Source organism: Lampris incognitus, chromosome 19, assembly GCF_029633865.1.
Source record: "Lampris incognitus isolate fLamInc1 chromosome 19, fLamInc1.hap2, whole genome shotgun sequence".
In the NCBI taxonomy this organism is placed as follows: Eukaryota; Metazoa; Chordata; class Actinopteri; order Lampriformes; family Lampridae; genus Lampris; species Lampris incognitus.
This window is the reverse complement of record NC_079229.1, coordinates 7,260,539-7,287,916: the sequence shown is the minus strand read 5'-3', so window position 1 is coordinate 7,287,916 and position 27,378 is coordinate 7,260,539. Positions and strand designations below refer to the sequence as shown.

At 44.7% G+C, this 27,378-nt stretch overlaps 1 protein-coding gene across 1 annotated transcript; it reads right to left on the bottom strand.

The window, feature by feature from the left end:
* Positions 1-262: 262 nt before the first annotated feature.
* qtrt2 (queuine tRNA-ribosyltransferase accessory subunit 2) lies at positions 263-26,568 on the bottom strand. Its single transcript, XM_056299676.1, has 9 exons — positions 26,424-26,568; positions 25,887-26,090; positions 25,718-25,773; positions 20,289-20,365; positions 19,869-20,078; positions 18,900-19,099; positions 13,696-13,847; positions 1,562-1,676; positions 263-1,406 (listed from the first exon to the last, which is right to left on the bottom strand). Exons 2-9 carry the CDS (start codon positions 26,087-26,089, stop codon positions 1,127-1,129), a joined length of 1,293 nt encoding a protein of 430 aa, XP_056155651.1. The 5' UTR covers position 26,090; positions 26,424-26,568; the 3' UTR covers positions 263-1,126.
* Between the last annotated feature and the right edge of the window lie 810 nt (positions 26,569-27,378).

The window sequence follows — 27,378 nt, the reverse complement described above, 5'->3', positions numbered from 1 at the left end:
TGCCCTTTATCTGCACTGGGAAACAGGGACTGGCGCTGACAACTAAAATTTTATGTTAACCTCCCAAAAAAGCCTGAGGGTTTATCTTTCCAACACCGACCGCCAACGTGTGGTATGCATGGAGCAATGTGGACCCCAATTAATATGCTGCATGTTTACATCCAACCCGCCAGAAGCTCAGTGCGGGTATGTAAAGTTGCTTTATACATGTATGCATGCCTGGGGAAGAGAAAAGCAATAACAACTTTATCAGGTAAATACATTTCACTTTATTACACACGGCAAAGCCAAGCTCATTAAAATGTTGACAGGCATAGAAAATATTCATGGAATCTGGAGGGGAGAGGAAAAAAAAGGCTCCTTTGATGGGAAGGAAAAAAAAAAAGGAAATTGGAAAACTGATCAATACTGTATGACATCAATAGGAAATGGCATGGCACAACGTCCACCTGTCTTCGAGAGAGACAAAACAATGCTTCAGGTTAATCCTATCGGACGTGTGACTTTTCAATGTATTTCAGTAAGCCATAGCATGCTCTATTGGTCCATTTCTTCTATTGCAGCAATTATAGCTTGTGCTTGTTGTTCTCCCTCTGGTTTGCATTGCTGTTCTATGTTAATGAGTCCAGGGAACATTAGTCATCCACTGACCTGAAATAAAACCACGACAGGAGGCACACGCGGATGTGGTCACGGTCGATACTTGGCCATCGTTCCCCTACTCGAGATCATTTCTTTTTTTCCTCTTGCTTGCCGACTTGACCTGTTGCTCAACCCCTGCCCCGGTTTCGCCCTCTCTTTTCTGACTGACTGCCTCCCTGCCAGTCCCTCACATCAGTACACAGGTTTAAAGAAGTGGTACTGATGGAGAATCTGGACAGATACCCCAAGACGATGGCCATCTATGACGTATTCCTCCCTGTCCCCCTTCATCCCAACAGTGACCTCGTGCGCCTGCTCAGTGTCCAGCTCACATCGGTGTCTTCAGTTACACCTCCGACACGAATGGATGGGAAAAGGTGATTGTTGTTGATATGTGATGGTGGAAGTGGTGACCCCCCCCCCTTCCCCGGGGTTGAGTTAGCTCAGCGCTCTTTAAACCAAGTAAGAATGAACATTACTCAAATTACTCCCCTTTATCTCCCCCCTCCAGTGGACTTATTTCTTCCTGTCCATCCCCCCCTCTGTTCAGAACTCTTCTCTTGAGCAGGTCCAATTTGTCGTGGGCCAGGGCCTCTCTCAGGGCACTGAAGAAAGCATGGTAGTGGGCCGTGTTGTGGATCATGAGAAGGACCCCTGCAAGGAGCTCATTGGTCACCAGCAGATGGTGCAGGTATGCCCTCTGGTGGCTCCTGCAGCAGTAGCAGCCACACCCCTCCACCAAGGGCCGGAAGTCCTCCCTGTACCTAGACAGAGGGTTTGAGAATGGCACAAGTTAAAGACGGCTCATGAGCAACAGTCCAGGGATGTAAATTCAAAGTTACACTGGACTGCTTGAAAGATTCTGCAGACAGCGCTGGCTGGAGGCAAATCCTTTTTGGATATTTATAGCCGAACAAACCTCTCGTCTTTCAGGTCGATCTCAAAGGATGTCATCTGTGTTTGGTCATCAGGATTAACGGCTCCATTCTCTTGAGAGTCCCCTGCTGTGCCACTCTCTTCACCCATCTCCAACACTGCCAAAGTACACGTCCATCTCGTCAGTCACTGAATAGCATGTACAATTCACGCCACAGGCTCATTTCCTTTGAACAAATTGCCTTAACCATACAACTCTGTCAGCCATGACTGAAAAATAGAACACAAATGCAAAGATCAAACCCAAATTTATTGCCGCTGTGTCAGAGTTCCTTGCAGCAATAAAAAATATTTATTCCCTTCTTGTGTTTTTACCACCATTCTGCGCAGATGCACAAATACAATCAGCCACACATATACTGTGAATACTTTCTAACAGATAGGTAGTTTCACTGCATGCGGACTTCACTAAAGAGTAGTAAGACTCTTCTATCAGGGCTCCAGACGGCGACAAAAATTGACCGCCAATGCGACTAACTTTTTAATTTTGTGAACCATTTTTTTTCCTGACAGTCCACAGTGGCCACAATTACCCGCAAGCAAGAAAAAAAAAATAGAAATGGCGATACGTTTCGTTTGTGTATTGCACTCTTATCTCTGGCACCTGCGTCTACCTGCCCTAGTGCATGAACTCCTGTACAGTTTCCAATACATAAACTTCTCTGCACTCCCGTTCTGCGGTGGTTGAAGCGTCGGCTGCACAGATGAACAGAAACAGGGGTTGAAGATAGTTTAACTTCACGTTGCTCGCCCTAAAAATTTGAAGTGTTAACTTGATGAACGGTGTTCGTTTTAGTTCGGCGGAGTTTTAATGTAGAAGTTAGATGTAGCCAGGGTTCAAATTACGGGGGAGCTAAGGGGAGCTCGGCTCCCCTGAAAGCCTACTTGGAGAAACTGAAGGGGAGCTCTAAAACATCATCCATTTTTGTGTCACAGGTTGTAGATTTTTATTTTTCTGTACATAAAGGTTCCTTAAATGAATAAATAATAACAGTAAAAATATGCCAGTGCTGTTTATTTGCGCATCACATTCCAAGTTCCGATCATTTGCCTCGACTATAATAAACATAATGCTGTGTCGCGACACCCTAAAACAAAAAACAAAAAAACATTCAGGTCACCACTTAAACTTGTTCTCTTCACTGAGTTGGCTAGCTTCCTAGTTAGCTAATGCAGTATGTGAATGATAGGTTAAATAAAAATTACTTTATTCTGTGTTTTTGAACAGTTTATGGATGAGAAGTCAGAATATCAAAACCAGACCCCAGGTCCCTGCGGTCATGTCTGATTTAAGGCAAGAATCGGCATTACTTGCTTGAGCTGTGCGTTTTTGGACTGGCCCTAGTCCTATTTATACCATTGACGTTTTTGTTATGGTTGTTATGTGATTCTGTTCCCTAACTGCGATGCAACTGGTCTATTATATACGGCACCGCGCTGTGTCGCAAATTGTGGTCACTCAGTCACTCACTCACGGATGACCTGAGAGGGGCGCTCTAAATTCCTCAGAATAATAATAATCTAACTACAATGGAAGTAGTCTGTGTCTATCCGAAGTCTGTCCTTCTATTTTCTCGACAACCGTCATCCGATCGAACTCACATTTGGCGGGTGCGCCGTGGGTCTGGACGGTTTCATGCTTGTTATCAGATTGGAGTGCATAATGTAGGATAGGTTAGCCTATAATATAGGCAATGTGTGGCATGTGTGCTATTATGTACCTGCATCCTGTATCCTGTGTGATATTGACTGTCATTTTATTTAGGCCTGTGGTGTTTCAATTCTATTTTTGCAAGGTGGTGAAGAAAAGTGTGATGGGTACTGTGTTATGGTGTATTATCATAATGGTGTTGCCTCCAGGATGTTTTACTATGCAGTAGGCGTTTGCGTGTTGTGTTTAGTGTGGTTGTTGTCTTGCTAGCCTATGTTTTGTGCAAGACCAACAGCTGAGGCTGTGGGCATGTTCTGATATCGTTGTCATGTGATGTAACCTAGGTAATAATAATAACCTTATTTATAGAGCACTTTTCTTAACAATGTTACGATGGGCTTTACAAAGGAAATAAAAACCAGACGAGGCAAAAATGAGAATAAGACCAAAAGACATGAGCAAAGAGGAGGTAACAACAATAAACGAATAAGACCAAATAAGTAGGAATAAAAATAAAAAGTTTAAATAAATAAAAACAAATATCAAACATTTCCAAAAGCTTTCAAAAACAGAAAAGTTTTAAGAAGAGATTTCAAATAAGCTAGAGACTAAGTCTGTCCCCTTAGGTTGGCTGATTCACTGTGGATTTTTTTTGGACCCCCCTCCCCCCTTTTCCCCCTAATTGTATCCGGCCAATTACTCCACTCTTCCGAACCATCCCGGTCGCTGCTCCACCATCTCTGCCGATCCAGGGAGGGCTGCACACTACCACATGTCGCCAGACGCTTTTTTTCACCTGACAGTGAGGAGTTTCTCCAGGGGGACATAGCACGTGGGAGGATCACGCTATCCCCCCCCCCCCCCAGAACAGGCATCCCGACCGACCAGAGGAGGCACTAGTGCAGCGACCAGGACACATACCCACATCCGGCTTCCCACACGGTCTGCGGGTGGTCTGCGGGTAGGGACACCCAACCAAGCCAGAGGTAACACGGGGATTCAAACTGGTGATCCCCGTGTTGGTAGGCAACGGAATAGACCGCCACGCTACCTGGACGCCCCACTGTGTAGTTTTTGTTGTTGCTCGACTGATATAAAAAGATTGCAAAGATGAATTGTTTTTCTGTCTCTTTGTGTTATCTGCATGGCTAGAGTTTCTCTGTATGCAGCAACATGTTATTGACAGTATTAACTGTATGTAGTAACAGTAGAATATTTTACACAGTGACCCTGCAACTGACCGCACACGTCCATGTATGTGTATGCATGTGACATGTGCAGTAGTGCACCGGAAAATAGATCTCCCCTGAAAACCACTGTGTAATTCCTACCCTGGATGTAGAGAACTGCGTAGCTAGTTATGTTAGGTAGCTGGCAAAAAATCGAAATGCACAAACGAAAGATCTCGAGCTTTTTCTCACTCCCTTCCCATCCAAACCTAGCCTCCTCTACATCACATTGCCGACGATGTCGAGACCAACTCCACAAGTTCTCAAGTGACATTTGAGTCATCCCTGCCCGATTCAGCTGAATAAAGGCGGGGGGAAAAAAGAAGACTGGACATTTAAATATTTATGATAATATGACTGCAGTATGTTGAACATTGCCCATACTGTGTATGTAAAGAATGCATTGTGTAGCGTCTGGTTGATGCAGCAGTTCCCTGAATCCAAGACAAGTTTCTCCCACGGGAGACAATTAAGTAACCTTAACTTTATGGGAGGCAGAGCAAACAAAGGCAAGCAGTACAGAGAGGAAAGAAAAGGCAGTGTGAGGCAACCCTTTAACAATATAGCATATTACATCACTATTTTTTGGCTCATAAAAAATTGATTTGGCTCCTAAATATTTTAGTTTTAGGAACCAATGACTCCTAGTTCTTCCCCTAAAGCCCATGTCTGTGAGGGGAGGGTGGCTGAAAATCATGGGAGGGTACACCATCGGCCAGTTGTTATTGGCTCTGCAAGACAAAGTCACCTTTATGACCAAGAAACGGTATCTCGACAACTGTTTGATATTTGAAAGTTCCACGGCCAAAAGTCTTGGTGTTATTTTTGATCAATCCCTATCTTTTGAATTTCACATTAGACAAATCACCAAGACCTCCTTTTTTTCCCCACCTATGAAACATTGCCAAAATTTGGTCTTTTCCGTCCATGGCTGATGCTGAGATCCTGATCCATGCTTTTGTTTCATCCAGATTAGATTACTGCAATGTCCTATTTTCCAGCTTGCGACACGCTAGCACTAAAAAATCTTCAGGTGGGTCAAAATGCTGGTGCTTGAATATTAACTAAAACAAAAAGTTTGATGATATCACGCCGGTTTTAGCCTCCCTTCACTGGCTCCCCATTCATGCTAGGTCTGACTTTGAAGTGCTATTTTTATATATATATAAATGTATTTCTGATTTTTCCCATTTTCTCCCAATTTAGTGGCCAATCGCTCCCTATTTTAGTTCAAACACCCACCCTCGTCCGGCATGCATTTGCCAACCGCATCTCTCCGGCCAGCAGTCTATAAGGAGACGCCTCGCCACTTCCGTGACAAGGCGACTCCAGGCCGAACCACTGCTTTTTTTCCGACACACCCAGAGATGCATTCATGTGATGAACACAAGCCGACTCCGCCCCCCTCCCGAAGAAAGTGTTGCCAATGATTGCTGCTTCATCGAATCCGGCCATAGTCGGATCTGACGAGACCGAGGCGCGAACCCCAGTCCACAGCGGGTAATTGCATTGACACAAAGCCGATGCTTAGACCGCTACACCACCGCGGACTACTGAAGTGCTCATTTTAACCTATAAAATACTTAACGGGCTTGCCTCCTCATATTTGTCAGATCTTATACAGCCGTATGTACCTTCTTGTGCCCTCCATTCTCAAAGTGCAGGCCTCCTCTCTGTCTCTAGAGTTAAAAGAAGTGTGCAGAGCCTTCTCCTACCACGCCCCATTTCTTTGGAAGTTTCCCAGCCACCATCAGAGAACCTGACTCTGTAGACTTTAAAATCTAAACTGAAACCCATCTGTTCTCATAACTTTCAACTAGTTATTTCCTTGGTAGTTTGACTTCATTCTGATTTTTGTCACAACTATCCTCTTTTTGGGGGGGGGGGTCTCAGTCTCATTTTATTTATAACTGCAGGTCTTTTCTTGGTTTTGTCCTGCCGATGAGAATGTTCCTAAACTTTCTGAATGCATTGCACCACCCTAACCTTCTGTTTGAATCTCTGAGCACATGTGCCCATCTTTTGCGCCTATCCCCCTCCTTCTCTTTTTATCTCGCTCCATCTGTCTCTCTCATTTTCCAGGGCAATTTTTCTTCGTTGATGGACTGTCTGATGACCATGAATCGTCTCGTCTCTTTCGACTACCTGATGACTTCAGAGCCTGTTTGTGCATTCTTCTCTTGGTCACAGCCCCACCTTCCTGGAGATTTATGCTATTATTTGTGCTGTTCTTGTTTAAAATTGCTTTTATAGTATTCGCTTTAGCTATGACAACTTCGGCATCAATCTCATCACTTTCATCTTCTTTCTCTCTCTGTGTGAATGCTGTATTGATGTCTGCCTTGCCTCTTGTGTGTATGTGAAGCCCATTCTCTCTGCAGAACTCCACTGAGCAAAGCTGGCTTTGTGGTGCAGGATCCCACCGGCTCTTTTTTTTTTCTTTTCTTTTTTTGCAGCTCCACAAATTTAGCAAATTCAGGAGGCAACCGGGAATCTGCCGCAACCAGGAATTGAACCCGGATAGCCCTCACCATGGGCAACTGCGCTAACCCGTCAATTAAAGGGGCTGAACCTTTTGCAGCACCACAGATGCAGCTCATTACTGCATCTGTGGGGCTCCTGACGTTGTCTTGGATGGTCACAGATTCACTAAATTTGCCTTGCACTCTCTTTGGAAGATGGCGGCGCGGATTCGCGTTTGCAGCAGCCTCACCAAGTACCATTTATGCAGTGTCTTTGTCCATGTCTAAGTTTGTGTCATCGCATGAAGTTTTTATTTTGATCGTCGATGTTGCTCGGCTAGGAGAGCTGGCGCTGGATCGGCTGAGAGAGCTTGGTCTGCCAACTGCTAAGCCAACTGCTTATCCACGGCCCTGCCCAAGAGGAAACACCGAGGCGGTCTGGCGGCGGCCTCGCCTAGTGTCGACTGTGCAGTGTTTTTGTCTACATATGTGTTTGTGTCGTCGTGTGGAGTGCGGTGGAGGTGTGTCGGAGGTGTCTGGCTGGAGAGCTAGCGCTGGATCGGCTGAGGGAGCCTGGTCTGCTACACCCGATGGGCCCAAGGACCATGGCCCTGCCTTGAGCTGCGCCTGAGCAGGAAACACCAAGGGTGCTCTGACAGGACACGGAAGCGGCAGGCTAAGCTAACTGCTAGCCCCTGATTTACAAGTTTATTACCCAGCACATTTAAATTTGCTAAATTTAATACATTTACTATATGTATTCTACAATACCTTGGTCTGTGTAATCTATGATGTTACTTTATAATGCTGTTATTTTTTATTTATTTATTTCTGATTTTTCCCCTTTTCTCCCAATTTAGTGGCCAATCGCTCCCTATTCTACTTCAAACTCCCACCCTCATACTGCGTGCGTTCGCCAACTGCATCTCTCCAGCCGGCAGTCTCAAAGAAGACGCCTCGCCACTTCCGTGACAAGGCGAATCCAGGCCGAACCACCGCTTTTTCCGACACACACAGAAACGCATTCATGTGACGAACACAAGCCGACCTCGCCCCCCTCCCGAAGACAGCGTTGCCAATTATTGCTGCTTCATCGAATCCGGCCATAGTCGGATCTGAAGAGACCGAGGCGTGAACCCCGGTCCCCAGTGAGCAATTGCATCGACACAAAGCTGATGCTTAGACCGCTACACCACTGCAGATCCTATAATGCTGTTATTTTTGTGTATTTTGTGCATTTGACACCTATTGTGTGTTTGCCTGCCCTGAAAGAGGGATCCCTCCTCTTCCTGAGTTTTCACCTATATATTTTTTTCTGATAAGGTTTTCTTGTGGAGCTTTTCCTCATTCAGGTCAAGGTCCAAGTATAAAGGGTGTCGTACACTGTCATAGGTTGTTGTATATTGTGCTGGTTGTAAATCCCTTTAGGACTACCTGGTGAATTTGGGCTACGCAAATAAACTTGATTTGACCATGCTATCCAGTCCATTAAACACAGAAAGGAAGTAAGCAAAAGAGATAGATAAAGAATAACTTAAGAGGTGGTTAGATACGGAGCTAAAGGGGGCAACGATAAGTGATTAAGCATCTGTAACTCAAGTGAGGGTGAGGGGGTTATGGGTAGGAAACAAAACTCAAAGGACATAAAGAAAAGAACTCTGAGTGGAAGAGTTGGTGGAGGGGAGGGAAAACTGGTTGATGAAAAGCCAAACTTTGGAAAATGGAGAGAGGGAGAGACAGCGGGGGGAAGAGGACTTATCAGCCAAACAGAGAGGGGGGTGGCTGGCAGTAGATTAGCACACAAGGTCCTCTAATTGAAAAAGTGGTGTATAGGAGAGGAGAGATTTGCACTGGTATTATTTAGTTTGGGGAGCTGAAATTGATTTGGAAAATAGCTATACATGCTGTCGTGACTCTGCTGTAACGAATTTGGAACCAGGTGACTGGAGTTTGTGGACTGGTCTCAGCTTTTCAAAGCTTGAGCTCATCAAATCCTACCTGAGGTCCACATTGTCACAGAAACGCCTTAGTGGCCTTGCTGTCATCAGTATTGACCATGCAATTGCAGGGCAGATTTCTTATGATGATGTAATTGATGACTTCGCACCAAGGACGGCAAGAAAGGTCAGGGTTTAGATGGTGGTTGTGCAAGCTGTGTGTTTCTTGTTTGAAGTGCAATAGCGTTATTAATCAGGTTCTCTTCTTTATAAACATGTTATTGTTTGTGTATTTGTGTGATATAGGATTTGTGCAATTTAGTTTTGTTTTTTGTTAGTAATAGGGTAATAGTGTAATGATTCGATTCTCTTATTTGTGTTTTTATATACTACAATTTGTTTCTTTTTGATATTTATGAGTCTTATCTTTTTATATTTATATAGTTTTAAATGTTACGATTATTTATTTTTTTAGGGGGACGGAAGCGGTGTGTGGGGGGGGGGTCGCCCAGGGTGCCATACAAGCTAGAACTGCCGCTGGCTGCATGACACCAAAACTTCAAGGATATGAATTCAGCCAAATTCCCAATAGCGCTTATCATAAAAGCTGTTATCATCTTACTCAAAAACAGCAAACAGAAGGCTGGATATGACTTAATTGTTGTCTCAGCACTGGAGCCATTACAAGATACCATTGATTTAATTTCACCAGCTGACACTCTGCACCAATTATTTCAACTGACCAGAGGCAACAAAATATACACAACCCTACAAGAAAAAACTGAAAGAGAGAAAGAACTAGACGCATGCATGCACAGACATCTCATTAACTGTTGGAGCTACTAGTTCTCCCTCCCTATTTTGCAATATAAATCACGGACACACTTCAAATGTGCTTTTTTCTCTTTTAATCATGTCCACACAGGCGTACGTAAAAGTCCAACACATTGTAAGAGAGAGGAGGGTACATTTATTTATGATGCTCATCGAAACGAGTTTTTCTAAAAAAGATCTATGGAAGTGTAATTAGAGGTATGTAGCCTAGTTCAAAACCATTTTTCATGTTGCCTCCCTCTTGCAAGAAGAAAGCCTGTACATTTCTTCTTTTTTTTTTTGTGGATTTTTCTCCTTTTTCTCCCCAGTTGTACTTGTCCAATTACCCCACACTACAACGTCCTGGTTGCTGCTCCACCCCCTCTACTGATCCGGGGAGGGCTGCAGACTACCATGTCTCCTCCGATACATGTGGAGTCGCCAGCCGCTTCTTTTCACCTGACAGTGAAGAGTTTCGCCAGGGGGACATAGCACGTGGGAGGATCACGCTATTCCCCCCAGTTCCCCCTCCCCCCTGAACAAGCGCCCCAACTGACCAGAGGAGGCACTAGTGCAGCGACCAGGACACATACCCACATCTGGCTTCCCACCTGCAGACACGGCCAATTGGGTCTGTAGAGACGCCCGGCCAAGCTGGGGGTAACACGGGGATTCGAACTGGCGATCCCCGTGCTGGTAGACAATGGAATAGACCACCACGCTACCCGGACGCCAGGGTATTGTTAAGATTTTAACGGTACTACAACTCTTACCGATGCTGCTTAAATATCCGGTACTTTAATGGTACTCTTATCGGCTCTTTGTTATTTTTGTCAGAGAAATAACACAAACGAAGAACAGAATCAACACTGGTTTATTTTCTCATGTCTGGACAGTGTTACTTTTAATCATTAACCCATGTTTGTATTATTTAGTTAGCTCGGTGTGGGCTCTAGGCTGCTAGCATGTACCATACCTGTGGTGGATGGGGCTGAGGTGAACTACGAGCTAGGCAGTCGGAAACTGTGCATTTCTCTGCCTGTATTTGATGCACTTTCGCTGGAGGTTTCAAAAGATTGCTCGTGTTTTTGCCCTTACATGCAAAAGACTTGTTGCACTTGTGGCAACGAGGGTTGTCAGCATCGACTCTCGTGACGTATATCCAGACTTTTGACCATTTAGTTCTCTCTCTGCCATTGTCTCTAAGAGCTGTGTGTGTGGATGTGTGTGCATGTGCGTCAGAGAGAGAGAGAGAGAGAGAGAGAGAGAGAGAGAGAGAGAGAGAGAGAGAGAGAGAGAGAGAGAGAGAGAGAGAGAGAGAGAGAGAGAGAGAGAGAGAGAGAGAGAGAGAGAGAGAGAGAGAGAGAGAGAGCTGGTCTCGCCCCTAAGCTCGCACATATGACAGGCTACAAGAGAGAGAGAGATCTCTTCCAGATAGGGAATAGCAAAAATGCATCATAGACAAACGTCTTAATCTTATTGCAAACTAGAAACAGAGTTGGTGAGATAAAAGGTGAAAGATAACATTTCTGCAGCCTACATAAATAGGAAATGTATTTTCTTTATTTTTTTCAGTACCGATAGCAGAACAGTTAACTTTGCAGCTTATCTTTAATAATTTAGCATTGGTGCTCATTTAATACTGGGTTTCGGTACCCATCCCTAGAGCCCAATGTAGTAGAAAAATGTACCGCAAAGGAGTGCAACACAATAACACAAAAAAGACACAAAATGAGCTCTTTAGTACGTTGAATACACTATATGGCCAGAAGTATGTGGACACCTCTTCTAATGAGTGGGTTCGGATATTTCGGCCCCACCCATTGCTGGTAGACACATGAAAATCATGCACACAGCCATGCAGTCTCCATAGAAAAACATTGGCAGTAGAATGGGTCATACAGAAGGGCTCACCGACTTTCAACGTGGCTCTGTCTCACCTCAACCCTATCCAACACCTTTGAGATGAACTGGAACGCCAACTGTGAGCCAGACCTTCTCCCCAATCTCAGTACCTGACCTCCCTAATGCTCTTGTGGCTGACTGGGAGCAAATCCCTGCAGCCATGTTCCAAAATCTAGTGGAAAGCCTTCCCAGAAGACTGGAGGCTGTTATAGCGCAAAAAGGGGTCAACTCCATATTAATGCCCATGGTTTTGGAATGAGATGTTCAACAAGTACACATGGGTGTGATGTTTGGGTGTCCACATACTTTGGCCATGTAGTGAAGATTTATATTCTATCCCAGATCAGTATCTGCTAAAGTGCAAAAACTAGCCATCTTTTGTAATATCTTGTCAAAAAAGACAGTCTGTGATAATTAAGGCTATACCCTGTCATGGTACCTGATATGGTAACCCAATGTCTTCATTTGAGAGATAGTCCTAGGCCAGAATCAAATCATTATGCAGATTGACAAGACCATACTGGATCGGTCAAGGCCCAGGTTAACAATGACCACCATTGGCGCTGTGTCCTCATAGCATAGGGTACTGACGGAAACTATCAAATCCGCTGTGGCAATCCCTGGGAAACAGGGAACAAGCCGAAAGAAGAAGAAGAATCTTTGACCATGTCGGCCCTATACCATGTTTAACTTCAGTCTATATTGCTTAGGTAGGTGCTTAAAGTTCACATGTAACAGAAGAAAGGTAGTGTTATAAAGTGTCTTCTCCATGTGAACTAATAAAGTCCTGTATTAACTGATAGCAGATGATTGTGTGAGAAACTCACTGAGTGTAGCAAAGTCTGGACACACTAAATGGAGAAATAGCCTTGGTGGGATGTGAGCTGGAAGATATGAGATGAGGAGAAGAACAGACTACTGCCCTATAAGAGAGACTGTACTGTACTGATCACTGTGCACTTAAGTATTCGTGCTTTGTGTGTCTGTTCATGAACATATTAAAATGTGACAATACTGTAAGAGATTTTTTGTCTCGGTCCTCATTTAAACTCCATATGAATTCAGAGAGTCCATGTGGTGTTTGCTTGTGAACATGTTGTTATGCCATTATCACAACCAAGCTACACAAATGTCAGTATAATTCTTGCCACAGAGCAAAACTTTTCCTTGCTTGAATTACTGTCCATCAAAAGTAAGCGTAATCTACCGTCAATGTTTCTATACAAATCAAGAACAGCATATTTTGGTATTGCTACTGAACTACCAAGAATTACCAGTTAAGATTCAAAACTACGACATTTTGAATGCTATACTGATTAAATCTGATACAATAACAACCACTCTTAATGGATCTGTACAAGACTAATTTTTCAATTTTTTTCGATTTTTTTTTTTTTACATTTTTTTTATTTTTTTTATTTTGATCTACTCTATTGATCCCCGTAGGGCAATCAAAAGCTCTGCATTTAACTCATCCTAGCTGTGTAGCTAGGAGCAGTGGGCAGCCGCTGTGCAACACCCAGGAACCAACTCCAGCTCATCTTGCCATGCCTCAGTCAGGGGCACGGACAGGGGTATTAACCCTAACATGCATGTCTTTTTGATGGTAGGGGAAACCGGAGCACCCGGAGAAAACCCACCGCAGACATGGGGAGAACACACAAATTCCACACAGAGGATGACCTGGTATGACCCCCCAAGGTTGGACAACCCCAGGGTTTGAACCCAGGACCTTCTTGCTTTGAGGTGACAGTGCTAACCACTGTGCCAAATGTTGGCTATCCAAAATCATTACAAACAAATCTAAATGTATCAAGCATGAGAGACTGATTTGGTAGCAGCAAGCAAATAGCAACAAAAACAGAGTAGTGGAGTGCTTCACTTGTGCACATGAACAAGGTCCTCAAACGCTGTCCACCCGTTTAGATTGTTCCTTACCATCAAATGCAGGGACATTGGAACTGCTGCGTCCTGTGTTCTACTTTGTAAAATAATGTTGAATGTTCATTTCAAAGAACCAATCTGGGCTTTCAAAAGGCAAATAACTGACCATTAAAATATATGGACTCATCCCGAGTGTTACTCACTGTGTTTCATTACACCTGTGGGGGGTGCTCTACCTGCTCGCTCTGGGTCCGAGGAGATGTCGAAGTTGAAGCTGAGAGCGCAGCCTCGCTCTGTCACCTGGAAGGGGAAGAAGCTCTCAAACAGGTCCACACCCGCCTCTACGCATGCCAGCACCTCGTCGGGCCTCCCTACACCCTGCAGCAGTCTGAGAATGATGCATATGACACATTCAACAGAATTACCAAATGCACACACAACGCAAATACCACACAAAGTTAAACATTTTTGCATCATGCGTCAAAATCATTAAAAATTGGGAAGCCACAATGATCAGAGGCAGATGCACAATCGTCCGTGTGACTAATTTACTTAATACCAGAAACAAATCGATGTTAGCAGCATCTATTACTCACATACAAATGTACACACGCACTTAAGGGCTGTTTTAATTCTACTAGGGGTTTAAGTTAACTAGCTCCCTCAGACTCTCTTCCTGTAGGTGCCGAGGCCAAACCTAATTTAGCATTGGGTAAATGACTCCAAACTGCCCGGAGGGGAGCTCTGTATCTCACAGCAGGCAGAACAACCGGCAGGGATGCTGCCCCACCACATTTGAGACGAGTCCTTTCAGGGCCAAATGCAGCAGTGTTGCAGGGAGCAGCCGGGCTGCTGGATATAGGCTATATTGCTCCTCAAGGGTCCACAGTCACTCTCAAGACCCAGAGACACGGCCAGCAGAGGTTGACAAGCACCTGCAGTAGAGGAAAAGACAGGTGGGACATATCCCTGTTGAAAGGTCACAGGCTAATTTGGCCCGGAGGACTGCAGAGCTCCTGGGAAGGTTGTCAAAGTGACTTTAAAGAGGCTGTCTAAGGCAGTGCACAGGGGAAAAGCTGGTTACCATGGTGTCAAGGAAGCGGTTGTCATGGTTTCTAAGGGATTTAGCAGGCATTGGAGAAAAGTGACAATGGAGGGGATTGGCGGAACAGCTGGAGAGTCGTACTGTCGAATTCAACAGCCTTTTCGGGCTACTTCCAAAAATATCATACACCGAAATAGAGGTTTTAAGGTTGAGCTCAGAGGATGAATAATGGCTGCTGATTGGTCATGGAGGAGTTGAGAGACACATGGAAATGAGCATGTCAGAGCCACTGGGTTTCTATATGTGATCAGTCAATTAAAGGACATCAGCACGTTCCATCAAACTGGCTAGGCACTGAACGAGACTGTTACTGAGGTGAGAATAGAGCAGATGGTCACAGCTGTCAAATATAGGACTGGGATGATAATCAGGAAGTAGTCACGCTTGACAGGTCATGTCAAATGAATCAATGATGTTGAATAACATGGTACCGTTTCTGCTAAGGCAGACAAACATTGCATCTTAGTGCTTTGTCTTTATCTATGCATCAAAAAAGAAACGGGGGTAGTGTATCACAAATAACATATGACATTACGGCTATAAACAGTGGAGCAGGTAGGTCCAGCTACAATACTAGGGGTGTCACGATATACCAGTACTGACGATATCCGTGAAAATTATAGCACCACCTACTCTAAGAGAAGTCCAGGATGCCATCAGGAGGATGACAATCAACAAGGCTGCTGGTCCTGATGGAACACCGGCAGAAGTACTGAGGGCAGGTCGACCTAAACTCCTCAGACATATCCATGCCCTGCTACTTAAAATATGGGAAAAAGAAGAAATCCGTGGGCAACTTAGAGATGCACTCAATGTCTCTATCTTTAAGAAAGGTTACAAAGCTTAGTGCAGAAACTACCATGGCATTTCCTTGCTTTCCAACACAGGGAAAGCCCTGGCTAGGGTCTTGGCCAGTAGACTCCTCCCAATATCAGGGGAAATTATGCCATAATCCCAGAGCAGTTTTCGTCCTAACAGACGCACTTGATTTTTACTGCTCACTAACTCCAAGAAAAAGCCCAGAAACAGAATCAACCATTGTACATAGCCTTCATAGACTTAATCAAAGCTTCTGATTCTGTAAACCGCCAGGCCCTCTGGCAATTTCTATCAAAAATAGGTTGCCCTGACAAATATATCAGAATACTATGACTACTACTGATAATATGTCAGCTTGTGTACTCAGCAGTTATGGAGATAAGACAGAGTCCTTCTAGGTCCACACAGGAGTTAAAAAAGGCTGTGTCATTGCCCCAACCCTGTTCTCTGCCTTCATTGTCACCATCCTCCACCTCACAGGTCCCAATCTGCCTCAGGGAGTCATAATCATGTACAGGACTGATGGGAATCTTCTGAACATTAACAGATTCAGGGCTAAAGGTAAAACCACCACCACATCCATCATAGAGCTGCAGTACGTCAATGACAACACTTTAGCGTCCCTCGTAGAAGAGGAACTACAGAGCATACTGGATGCCTTTCCAAAGGTACACAAGCAGCTTGGCCTGGCCATTACCATAAAAAAGCCCATATCCTCTACCGACCCCCAACCAACAGTCATATGCCTGCTCTGCCACCCATCCATCTCTGTAGACAACACCAGGCTCAAAAACACCAAACAGTTCCCATATCTTGGCAGCCTTCTCTCTCCCAAAGCCAACATTGACATTAAAATACACCATTGTCTCAGTTGTGCCAGTCGGGTGTCCTCAAGATTGAGTAAAAGTGTTTTTTGGAAGCTGCAACCCTCAGGCCAGAATAAAAATTCTGGTGTACAAAGCGGTAGTGCTGCTCACCTTACTGTATGGATCAGAAACATGGACCACATAGAGCAGGCCCCTGAAGGCACTCGAGGCTTACCAACAACAATGCCTCAGGAAGATCCTTAAGATCAGCTGGGAGGATTAGCACACCAAAATCAGCGTCCTCGAGGAGACCAACATGCCTACTATAACTGCCACCATCGCACAACATCAGCTGAGATGGACTGGCCATGTCTTCCGCATGTCTGACTCTCGCCTCCTGAAACAAGTCCTTTATTCTCAGCTCGTGACAGGACGCTGTGCCCCAAGAGGGCAAGAGAAGCGATATAAAGATAACATTAAGGCCCACATCAAAAGGGTTGGCATCGACCTTAACACCTGGGAACAAGCAGCAAAAAACAGAGAGGCCTGGAGACTGGCTGTCTGGGAGGGTGTTGCATTCATGACCTCCACCATGCTGCTGAAAACAAGTGAAGACTCAGAAAGGAGCAAGCTACCAGAAAGGCCCAAACCACATTCTCAACCACTTCTTCACAACCTTGCCCACATTGCCCCAAAATATGCGGCTCCAGGATCGGTCTCTACACCCACCTGAAGACCCACAAGGACCTAGAAGGAGGACAGTCATACTCGACCCCGAGTGACTGCCGATGATGATGATTTAAAAAATTAAATATTGATATTATGTTAATGATACACTTATAATGATATCACGTAAACAATCCAGCGCTTCTTAAATCATTTCCTTTCCTTTCCATTTTCACTTTGTCTCCCTCTCCAATCTCCCAACCCCGCCGAACACACACGCACACACCTGATGTGATGCAGTAACTAGCTAGAGCGGCAACCGCTCAAATTTTCATAAATAATAAGAAATATGTTTCCAGCTAGCTAGCTACTACCACAGTGTGTGGCTACTACTGCCACGCAAAATCCTGCCATGAAAAATGGAAAGAGGAAAAGATTATGTAAGGACATGGTCAGTGGACATTAAATCACAATATATCAGAGTGGATATGATGGAAACTATAAAATCTGCTGTGGCAACTCCTGAGAAACAGGGAGCAAGCTGAAAAGAAGAAGAAGATTATGATGATGATGATGATGATGATGATGATGATATCAGAGCGGTTATCACAGAAAGTGGAATCAGTTCATCTGGACACAACATTTATTGAGAGAAAGGTTTCATCACTCATCTAAGTGACTTCTTCAGTCTCAGCTGACTGCAGGTATCCCCACCCTTATAAACAATACGGTGACATAACAGCCGGCTCAATGATCGGTTTCATATGCAAACTGCCATGACCATTAACTAGAGTTACAATGGCCATGTGTACTATTCACAGAAGATTGGGGAATAGCTGCAATCACAGCATTGTAAGATAGCGACAGATGTACTCTTAGCCCCCCCCCCCCCCCCCGTTCAGGGAAGGTTGTTCCCTCTTCACTTAAGGTTTTACTCTCATCCACTGGAGCACAAACTAGGAGTTATCAGGACGCTGTATCACCAAGCTGACAACGTCCCCACTGACACAGTGGCTGGGGAAGGGGAGAAATCCCACATTAAACAGGCCCTGGTTAAGTGTGGTTATCCTTTCTGAGTGTTTGTTAAAGCCAGGAAGACGTGCAAACAGTGCACCAGCCAATCGAAGAGAGGAGAAGGACAAAAGCTGCCTAAGCATAAACCAGTGGTGATTCTTTATGTGGCAGGTGTGTCAGAACAGTTTAGACGCATATTTTCCAAACACCGCGTCTCAGTTGCTTTCAAACCCCAAAACACGCTGCGCCAGAAATCGGTCCACCCCAAGGATCGGGTCCCTCAGCACAAACAGAGCAATATAGTGTACGCCAGGGGTTGGCAACCTATGACATACGTGGCCATGTTGGCACGCCAGGCCATTAACACAAGCACACGGAGAAATTCAATAAAAATATTTTTTAATATACGTTTTGATGAACATTTTAATGTAAAATTGAGCCTAATGGTGAACAATTCGATTTAAAAGAATACTGAAATAACTCACTAGTCTCAAAATGCACCATTTTTTGACAGCAAGAGAGCAACACACTATTGACGTGGTCTGTCATGCCCCTCCTCCCCCTCCCTCTGATCTGCCCACGAGTGCAGCATTACAGTGGTAGTGCCAACGTAGCATAGCTAGCTAGCTTTCTGTTTTGCTTTATGCCAAGAACTGATGATGGCAGAAACAATCGCGTGTAATATTCGCCTCTTTCAGCAGTCTTGGACAAACAAATTCGGATTTATTTCGTGAAAGGACCGAGCTGTGTGCACTCTCTGCTGCGAAAATGTTGTGTGTCGACCTTCAAGTGTAAAAAAAGTCACGCAGTGCATTGCTTAACATGGGAAGCCATTCTCCGATGGAGAGAATATAAAGGAGGCTTTCCTCAGCAGTTTGCAGGTCATATTTGATGGGTTACCAAACAAAGACATGATCATCAACAGGACCAAATAAATGCCTGTTTCTGTGAGAACTGTACAGAGTTGCATTACAGACATGAATTTAGGATTGCCTTCTGATCTTGCCACACAGCCACACATAGTGCCCACCTGGGTTTGTCCTCTGGCAGCTCTTTGGTCACAGCAGTGATGAGTTGGGTCCTCAGGACCTGGTCCATGGAGCCTGTCTGGAGGCTGTCCAGGCAGAATCCTGCCACAGGCCTTTTGGCTGTCTCCCTGGCTGAGCGGACCCGTTCCTCAAGGATGTCGCCTCCCTCCACCACCCCAAACACATCCAGTCCCTGCAGCTCCTATCAACCACAGGAAGAGACTGTCAAATAATAAACTGGTGTGTGTGTGTGTGTGTGTGTGTGTGTTGGGGGGGGGGGGTTGCAAGAGACAGATGAATGTTTGAAACCCAAAACAGAGTAAAATCAGATTCTGTCCACTTGTCCATTGAATATCATTGTGTGCAATAGCTGAGATTTTTTTTTTGTGGATTTGTCCCCCTTTTTCTCCCCAGTTGTATCCGGCCAATTACCCTATTTTCTGAGCTGTCCCGGTCACTGCTCCAACCCCTCTGCTGATCCGGGGAGGGCTGCAGACTACCACGTGTCCTCCAAAACATGTGGAGTCACCAGCCACTTCTTTTCACCTGGCAGTGAGGAGTTTCACCGTGGGGATGTAGCCCGTGGGAGGATCACGCTATTCCCCCCAGTCCCCCCCCCCCCGCCCCCGACCAACCAGAGGAGGCGCTAGTGTAGCAACCAGGACACATACCCACATCCGGCTTCCCACCCGCAGACATGGCCAATTGTGTCTGTAGGGACGCCCGACCAAGCTGGAGGTAACACGGGGATTCGAAATGGCAATCCCCGTGTTGGTCGGCAACGGAATAGACCGCTACGCTACCCTGATGCCCAATAGCCGAGTCTTTAGGCCCACCGTATATTCCTTCTGCCCCGTCAGTCACGTAACCGTTGAATCGCCACAGTCTGGCTTAAAAACCCCACCCATATAGTTTACCACCTCCCTGCTTATGAATATATGTATGAGGTGTGCGTTTTGAGGTCTACGTACCTGTGTTTTATGATGTATAAGCAAAATTTCGTCTAGGTGGGCAAGAGTTCGGTCGACTGATTTGCGGACACGTTTTCGAGAGGTGTCGGTCTGCCATGTCTCGCCGTCAGCCATGCTCTGGTACCAGTCTGGCTGCACTGCCTTCTGCAGGGCCATGAATTTGGCTACCGTCAGCTCTATCCTACCGCCGCTGCCCCACACTGACACCGTCTGGCCACAACCGACATCAAAAGACGTTCATGTTAAAAAGAGACATTTCTGTGACCGCAGAGGCTTTGCTGTTGTCAGACTGTCAGAGCGGGGAAAAAATGGCCACGTACAATACAGACACACCAACAAGAAACAGAAGAGAAACATCAGCCTCCTCCTAGTCTCTCTGCATGTGCTGATGAATAAGCAGAATGCATTTATGAGCCTGACCTTGTTTGTTATGTGACCTGTACGGCATGCAGTCGCAGGATCGTGTAGCGAGCAGTACAACACCGTGTCATGAAGACCTACACACAAAAAAACAAGCAAAAAACAGCTGCAAACACGGTCAGTTCAAAAACCTAAGTGACTACTCACAGAGGGTAATGTAAGGTTAAGTATTATTTGTACTGGACTGGTGCAAATCTAGGAGAATAACCCAGACATTTATAGTTATATGGCAATTTCCCATGTCTGGATCGGGGGAGATGGATGAGTAATGGTTTTACCAACAAACCCAGTTGTGGCGGATCAAAAGGTGACCAGACAAAACAAACGAATAAAGACAATAAATTCAAATTTTTAACTAACCAATCAACACTCTCTCATTTTAGGTTCTTAAGAAAACAACTTAATAATTCCCTGCAAGTGAACAACAACTGACTCTACACTAACTGTATTTTCTAAGTTCAACTTTTCCTGCCTAGAGCAGGGTGCAGTGATGAATGAGGTCACTCAGTGTAATGGTCTTTTTAACAGTGCAGTCAAAGCTACAATTTCTAAATATAGTTGCTCAACCACTTTAGATCCCGGGGATAAATCATTTTTATTGGCACTGTAGCCTTTCTATGAGATAGAACAGTGACGACAAACAGGAAACCCAGAGAGAACAGAGAAGGGGAGCCATGTAGCAAAGGTCCCAAGGCTGGATTGCAACCCGGGACACTGCAATCAGGCCCAAGCACTCTCTCACCTGGCTGAGCCATCCATTAAAAAGAAAACCAAATTACCAGTGTTCCTACGTCAGCATCCTCCCCACAGCCAAACAAAAAAATTGCATCTGCATTCAGTTCAATATGCAAGATGCCATGCACTGAACCATTTTTTAAAGCAAGTCCTACTTGACACAACGACTACACAAATTAATCATACATAGTCAAATATCATGATTTTTGTGTTTACGCAATTATCGTGCAATTAGCTGATATTGAAGTGTGTAAGTTATATTTTCAAAGCATCTAAAAGTCCCTGTGTGTTAAGTGCTTCTATTACAACTGACCAACCTCAACCTTGGAGTGTGCAGCATGCACACATGACTCCAATTAAAGATGTCAGCCATAACCAAGCCCCATTGTGAGAAGCTTGAGATGAAGCCAGCTTGTCTCAGTGGAAGGAATGCAGCATTATCACACTCATGGAACTACTAAGCCGTGACTTATCACAGCCCGAGGAGGTTGTTAGAACTCCGCCTCCCATGATTCCTGGTGTTTCAATGGCTGCGTCACTTGGTGTTGGAAAAACAATGCCAGAAAATCCCAACTGATTGAAAGGTTAAGTCAAATTCTGTTTTATAGTAGTTGTATATATCACAATTTAGTCCTCCTATAAGGTTTTCCCATCACACTAAATTTTGTATGACATCCCCCATCCCTTGATTTAGATGAGGAAAACCTTCACAGATAAAAACCTTGCCTGGAAAAAAACAAGATTGGAAAAACCTAAGGGAGAGCATCTGAGGAGACAGCCCTCTTCCGGGATTAATAGGTGTGTTAAAGGTGTTGAGTGAAAAGTATAGACAAGCCATAACAGATTGCAGGTACCCTACTACTACTACTACTATCGACTGCTCCCGTTAGGGGTCGCCACAGCTGATCATCCGTTTCCATCTCTTCCTGTCCTCTGCATCTTCTCGGTCATGCCAGCCACCTGCATGTCCTCCCTCACCACAACTATAAACCTCCTCTTTGGTCGTCTTCTTCTCCTCTTCCCTGGCAGCTCCATATTCAGCATCCTTCTCCCAATATACCCAGCATCTCTCCTCCTCACATGTCCAAACCATCTCAATCTTGCCTCTCTTGCTTTATCACCAAACTGTCCAACCTGAGCTGTCCCTCTAATATACTCGTTCCTAATCCTGTCCTTCGTCACTCCCAACGAAAATCTTAACATCTTCAACTCTGCCACATCCAGCTCCAACTCCTGTCTTTTCATCAGTGCCACTGTCTCCAAACCAGACAACATCACTGGTCTCACAACCATCTTGTAAACCTTCCCTTTAACTCTTGCTGGTGCCCTTCTGTCGCAAATCACTGCTGACACCCCTCTACACCTACTCCACCCTGCCTGCCCTCTCTTCTTCACCATTCTTCCTTAGTCCCTATTACTTTGAACAGTTGACTCCAAGTATTTAAACTCATTCACCTTTGTCACCTCTACTCCTTGCATCCTCACCATTCCACTGTCCTCCCTCTTGTTCACGCATATATATTCCATTTTACGCCTACTGACTTTTATCCCTCTTCTCTCCAGTGCGTACCTCCACCTCGCCAGGCTCTCCTCAACCTTCACCCTACTCTCGCTACAGATCACAATGTCATCTGCAAACATCAAAGTCCACGGAGACTCCTGCCTGATCTTGTCCGTCAACCTGTCCATCACCATTGCAAACAAGAAAGGGCTCAGAGCCGATCCTTGATGTAATCCCACCTCCACCTTAAACCCATTTGTCATTCCTACTGCACACCTCATCACTGTCACACTGCCCTCATAAATATCCATATCCATATCCACTCTTATACCTCTTTCACACTGGCCAAAACAACCCGCTAATGTCTGCCTTTGGTCAATGTAAAAAGGCGGATGTTAGCGGGTTTTTTTGGCCAGTGTGAAAACGCCAATACATACTTCTCTGCCACTCCCAACTTCCTCATACAATACCACACCTCCTCTCTCGGCACCCTGTCATATGCAGAGGTGTAAAAACCAGATCCAGAAAGTACAAGTCCAAACCATGTATTTGCGCCACTCATGCACTACACCAGCAGATTCTAGTCAACAGCACTCAGCTAGGTAGGGAAAACTAGTTAATGAAATCAGCTGGTTTAGTAACATGGTTGGAGCAAATACACGGTTTGGACATTTACTTTCTGGACCTGGTTTTTACACCTCTGGTCATATGCTTTCTCTAAATCCACAAAGACACAATGTAACTCCTTCGGACCTTCTCTATACTTCTCCATCAACATCCTCAAAGCAAACAATGCATCTGTAGTGCTCTTTCGTGGCATGAAACCATACTGCTGCTCGCTAATCATCACCTCTCCTCTTAACCAAGCTTCTATTATTCTTTCCCATATCTTCATGCTGTGGCTGATCAACTTTATACCTCTGTAGTTACTACAGTTCTGCACCTCACCCTTATTCTTGAAAATCAGTAACAGAATGCTTCCTCTCCACTCCTCAGGCACCTTCTCACTTTCCAAGATTGTGTTAAACAATAGTTAGAAACCCCACTGCCATCTCTCCCAAACACCTCCATGCCTCCACGGGTATGTCATCTGGACTAACTGCCTTTCCACTCTTCATCCTCTTCATAGCTGCCCTCACTTCCTCCTGCCTAATCCACCACACTTCCTGATTCACTATCCCCACATCATCCAACCTTCTCTCTCTCATTTTCTTCATTTATCAGCCCCTCAAAGTACTCCTTCCACCTTCTCAACACACTCTCCTCGCTTCCATCTCTATCCTTCATCGCCCCAACCTGCTGCACATCCGTCCCAGCTCAGTCCCTCTGTCTAGCCAATCGGTACAAGTCCTTTACTACTTCCTTAGTGTCCAACCTCTCATACAACTCACCATACACCTTTTCCTTTGCCTTCACCACCTCTCTCTTCTTTTTACGCCACATCTCCATGTACTCATGACTACTTTCTTCTTCTCTCTGACTAGCCCACTTCTTTTTTGCCCACCTCTACCTCTGTATACTTTGTTGTACTTCCTCATTCCACCACCAAGTCTCATTGTCTTCCTTCCTCTGTCCAGTTGACACACCAAGTACCTTCCTAGCTGTCTCCTTCACTATTTCTGCAGTGCTTGCCTAGCCATCCAGCAACTCTTCACTACCACCCAGTGCCTGTCTTAACTCCTCCCTGAACTACACACAACGGTCTTCTTTCGTCAACTTCCACCATTTGATCCTTGGCTCTGCCTTCACTCTCTTCCTCTTCTTGATCTCCAAAGTTATCCTATGGATCACCATCTGATGCTGCCTAGCTATGTCCTCCCCTATCACCACCTTGCAGTCTCCAATCTCTTTCAGACTGTGCATACTGCATAGGATACAGTCCACCTGTGTGCACTGTATCCTATGCTCCACTCTTATACGTCACCCTGTGTTCCTCCCTCTTCTTGAAATATGTATTCACCACAGCCATTTCCATCCTTTTAGCAAAATCCACCACCATCTGTCTCTCTCCACATCTAGATTGCAGGTACCCTATGGAGCTTAATAAAACGTAATGTCTTTTCAGATAGACTATGGATTCATCTAGACTGAATTTGAAAATATGAAGTTATTCAAAACCTGGAACTGTTCCAGCAAATAGCAATTTAATTTAGTTTTGTGCAAAATCACATATGTTGGCATGTTGTGCAGAAAGGCCAGTTTTAGCAAGAGCTTTGTTCATACAGCCATACAAGCTTTAAATAAGCAACTTCTTAAGTTACAAGAAATCCAGTCTGTGGTGTGGTGTCAATCTCTGTCTTTGTCTCTGTTGTGTGAGCCCCTGTAAGTCCTGTATTTTGTATAATTCTGTATGACTTGGTTGTGCTATGTATGCACCTACTGTGGAAAAGAATTCCCTCCTTGAGGATAAACCTGTGTAGTCCAATTTACAGTTTAAAGGCTTTTAACTGCATGCATCAAAGAAATATCCAGAATAGCACTAAGTTAATACCATAGTTCAAACCCCCACTTAATTATGAATAAGCATTGATATCTAACTTTAATGAAATTGAATTCAGTTTGTTTAAAGTAGAAGATGCCATATGCTACATGTACATATTACATTCCTGCCTTTGACATTTAAACACAGTTCTTGTCTAGACCAACATTACGCTATTCCTTGCTCAGTGCTCATAAATTGGATTGGCATACAGTAATTGGCTATTTCTATATTATTTAGGGTGATTAACATAGAAACTCTGTGATGGCCTGGTGGCCTGTCCAGGTTGTTTCCCCATCTGCTGCCCAATGACTACTGGGATAGGCTCCAGCATCCCCGTGACCCTGAGAGCAAGATAAGCAGTTTGGATAATGGATGGATGGAATATAGGAACTGCCTTGATGTTTTCTCTTCTCTCTCAGCTACTTAGCTACTGCTAGTGGGCAAATGGTGGTGAAGCGGTAAACAGATGGCGGTGCAAGGATGTAGCTCAATCAATCAATCAATCAATTTTATTAACATGTTAAAGAAAACGTATGAGCAATAAAAACAAATAAACTTAGTCATCAGCAACAAATAAGCAACTCAAATAATACCAATCATGTTCAAAAGGGGTAGATTTCAATTTACAGTCATCAGCGTCCAAGATATCCATCTCAGTCAACTCAAACAAACCAACCAATTTGAACAAAGCAAAAAAATTCATCACAGCACCTGCAAACTTTCTGAAGCCATCCTTAAACTCCTCCAGCACTTCCTGATGCTCTGCTCTTGACGGAGAGTAAAACAGAATAGAAACGTAACGATGAAATGTGGAGAAATATTAAATCTCATTTTAGATGGTTGGTGGGTGCAAAGAGGTGGAGGATGGAAGCCAACTTACATTGTGGAGAGCGTGACCTGGGTGACCGGGGGAAGGTTGCGCAGCGTGTTGAGTGTGTCCTGTGTGAGGTGTGGCACTGTGCCGCAGCGTGTGTACAGTAGACAGCCGGGGACCTCCAGGGTGTGTCGTCTGGTCTTTCCGAGCTCTTTTAAGACACCCAGACGCCATCCTCCCTGAGCCACACGGGACAGCTCCAGCTTCATCCTGTCGAGATAGTGATGGCGGTGGTTAGCCTCTCAGCCGCGGGGCTCATTTTTAACTCTATTAAAACGCCAAGAGATCACCGCTGCAAACTTTCATTTAATAAACCGCTCGTCTTTGGTAAAGCACTTCTCATGAGCCTGTGTAAAATGTGAATTGCCGGGGCGTCGACATTGTTCAGTGTAGCCTTTAACCTTTAGTTGTCCACCTGCAGAACCAATTCGCGTACAGAGAACTAATTAACTTGAAAGTTTGAACGGCATCGGCGAGTCGCTAACGCCGACATGCTAATCATCATGCGATAGCGTTAGCCACGCCGCTAATGGTTACACTCACGTGCTTTGTATACGAGGCGAGCCCTTTTTATATTTATATTTTTTCTTTTTTACGTGTTTCGTTTCCCAGCAATACACGGCGAGGCTTTATCCGCCGAACAATATCGACGTTCCGTGGAAAATGTGGACTATCTGATTGACTTGTAAAGTCCCGCTGCCTGTCACTCGAAGAACTACGCGTCGCGTAAATATTGCGTCACCATCGTTGCCCTCGAGAAAATTCCAATATAGATTCTTTTTTACAGAATATCTGTCAGCTTTGCAGTGCAATATGAAAAAAAAGACGTTATGAAAAGTCTTTTCTTTTTGTGGGGTTAGTGATTGTTCATTTGCGTTACTTATACACAGGTTGTAAAACGTTTTTTGGGGGGGGGGCATAAAGTCCCGCTGCCTGTCACTCGAAGAACTACACGTCGCGTAAATATTGCGTCACCATCGTTGCCCTCGTGAAAATTCCAATATAGATTCTTTTTTTACAGAATATCTGTCCGCTTTGCGGTGCAATGTGAAAAAAAGACGTTACAAAGAGTATTTTCTTTTTGTGGGGTTAGTGATTGTTCATTTGTGTTACTTATACACAGGTTGTAAAACGTTTTTTTGGGGTGGAGCATAAAGTTCCGCTGCCTGTCACTCGAAGAACTACACGTCGCGTAAATATTGCGTCACCATCGTTGCTCTCGTGAAAATTCCAATATAAATTCTTTTTTTTTTACAGAATATCTGTCAGCTTTGCGGTGCAATGTGAAAAAAGGACGTTATAAAGAGTCTTTTCTTTTTGTGGGGTTAGTGATTGTTCATTTGTGTTACTTAGACACAAGTTGTAAAACGTTTTTTTTGGGGGGGGGGAGCCACGTTGCTATAGTTACCTCGAAGACGCCCTGGTGTACGTTTGGGGTATTTTGCGAGGGTTAATAGTAAAGTTTTACCATTTTTGATCGTGGATCTTTTAAATAGTT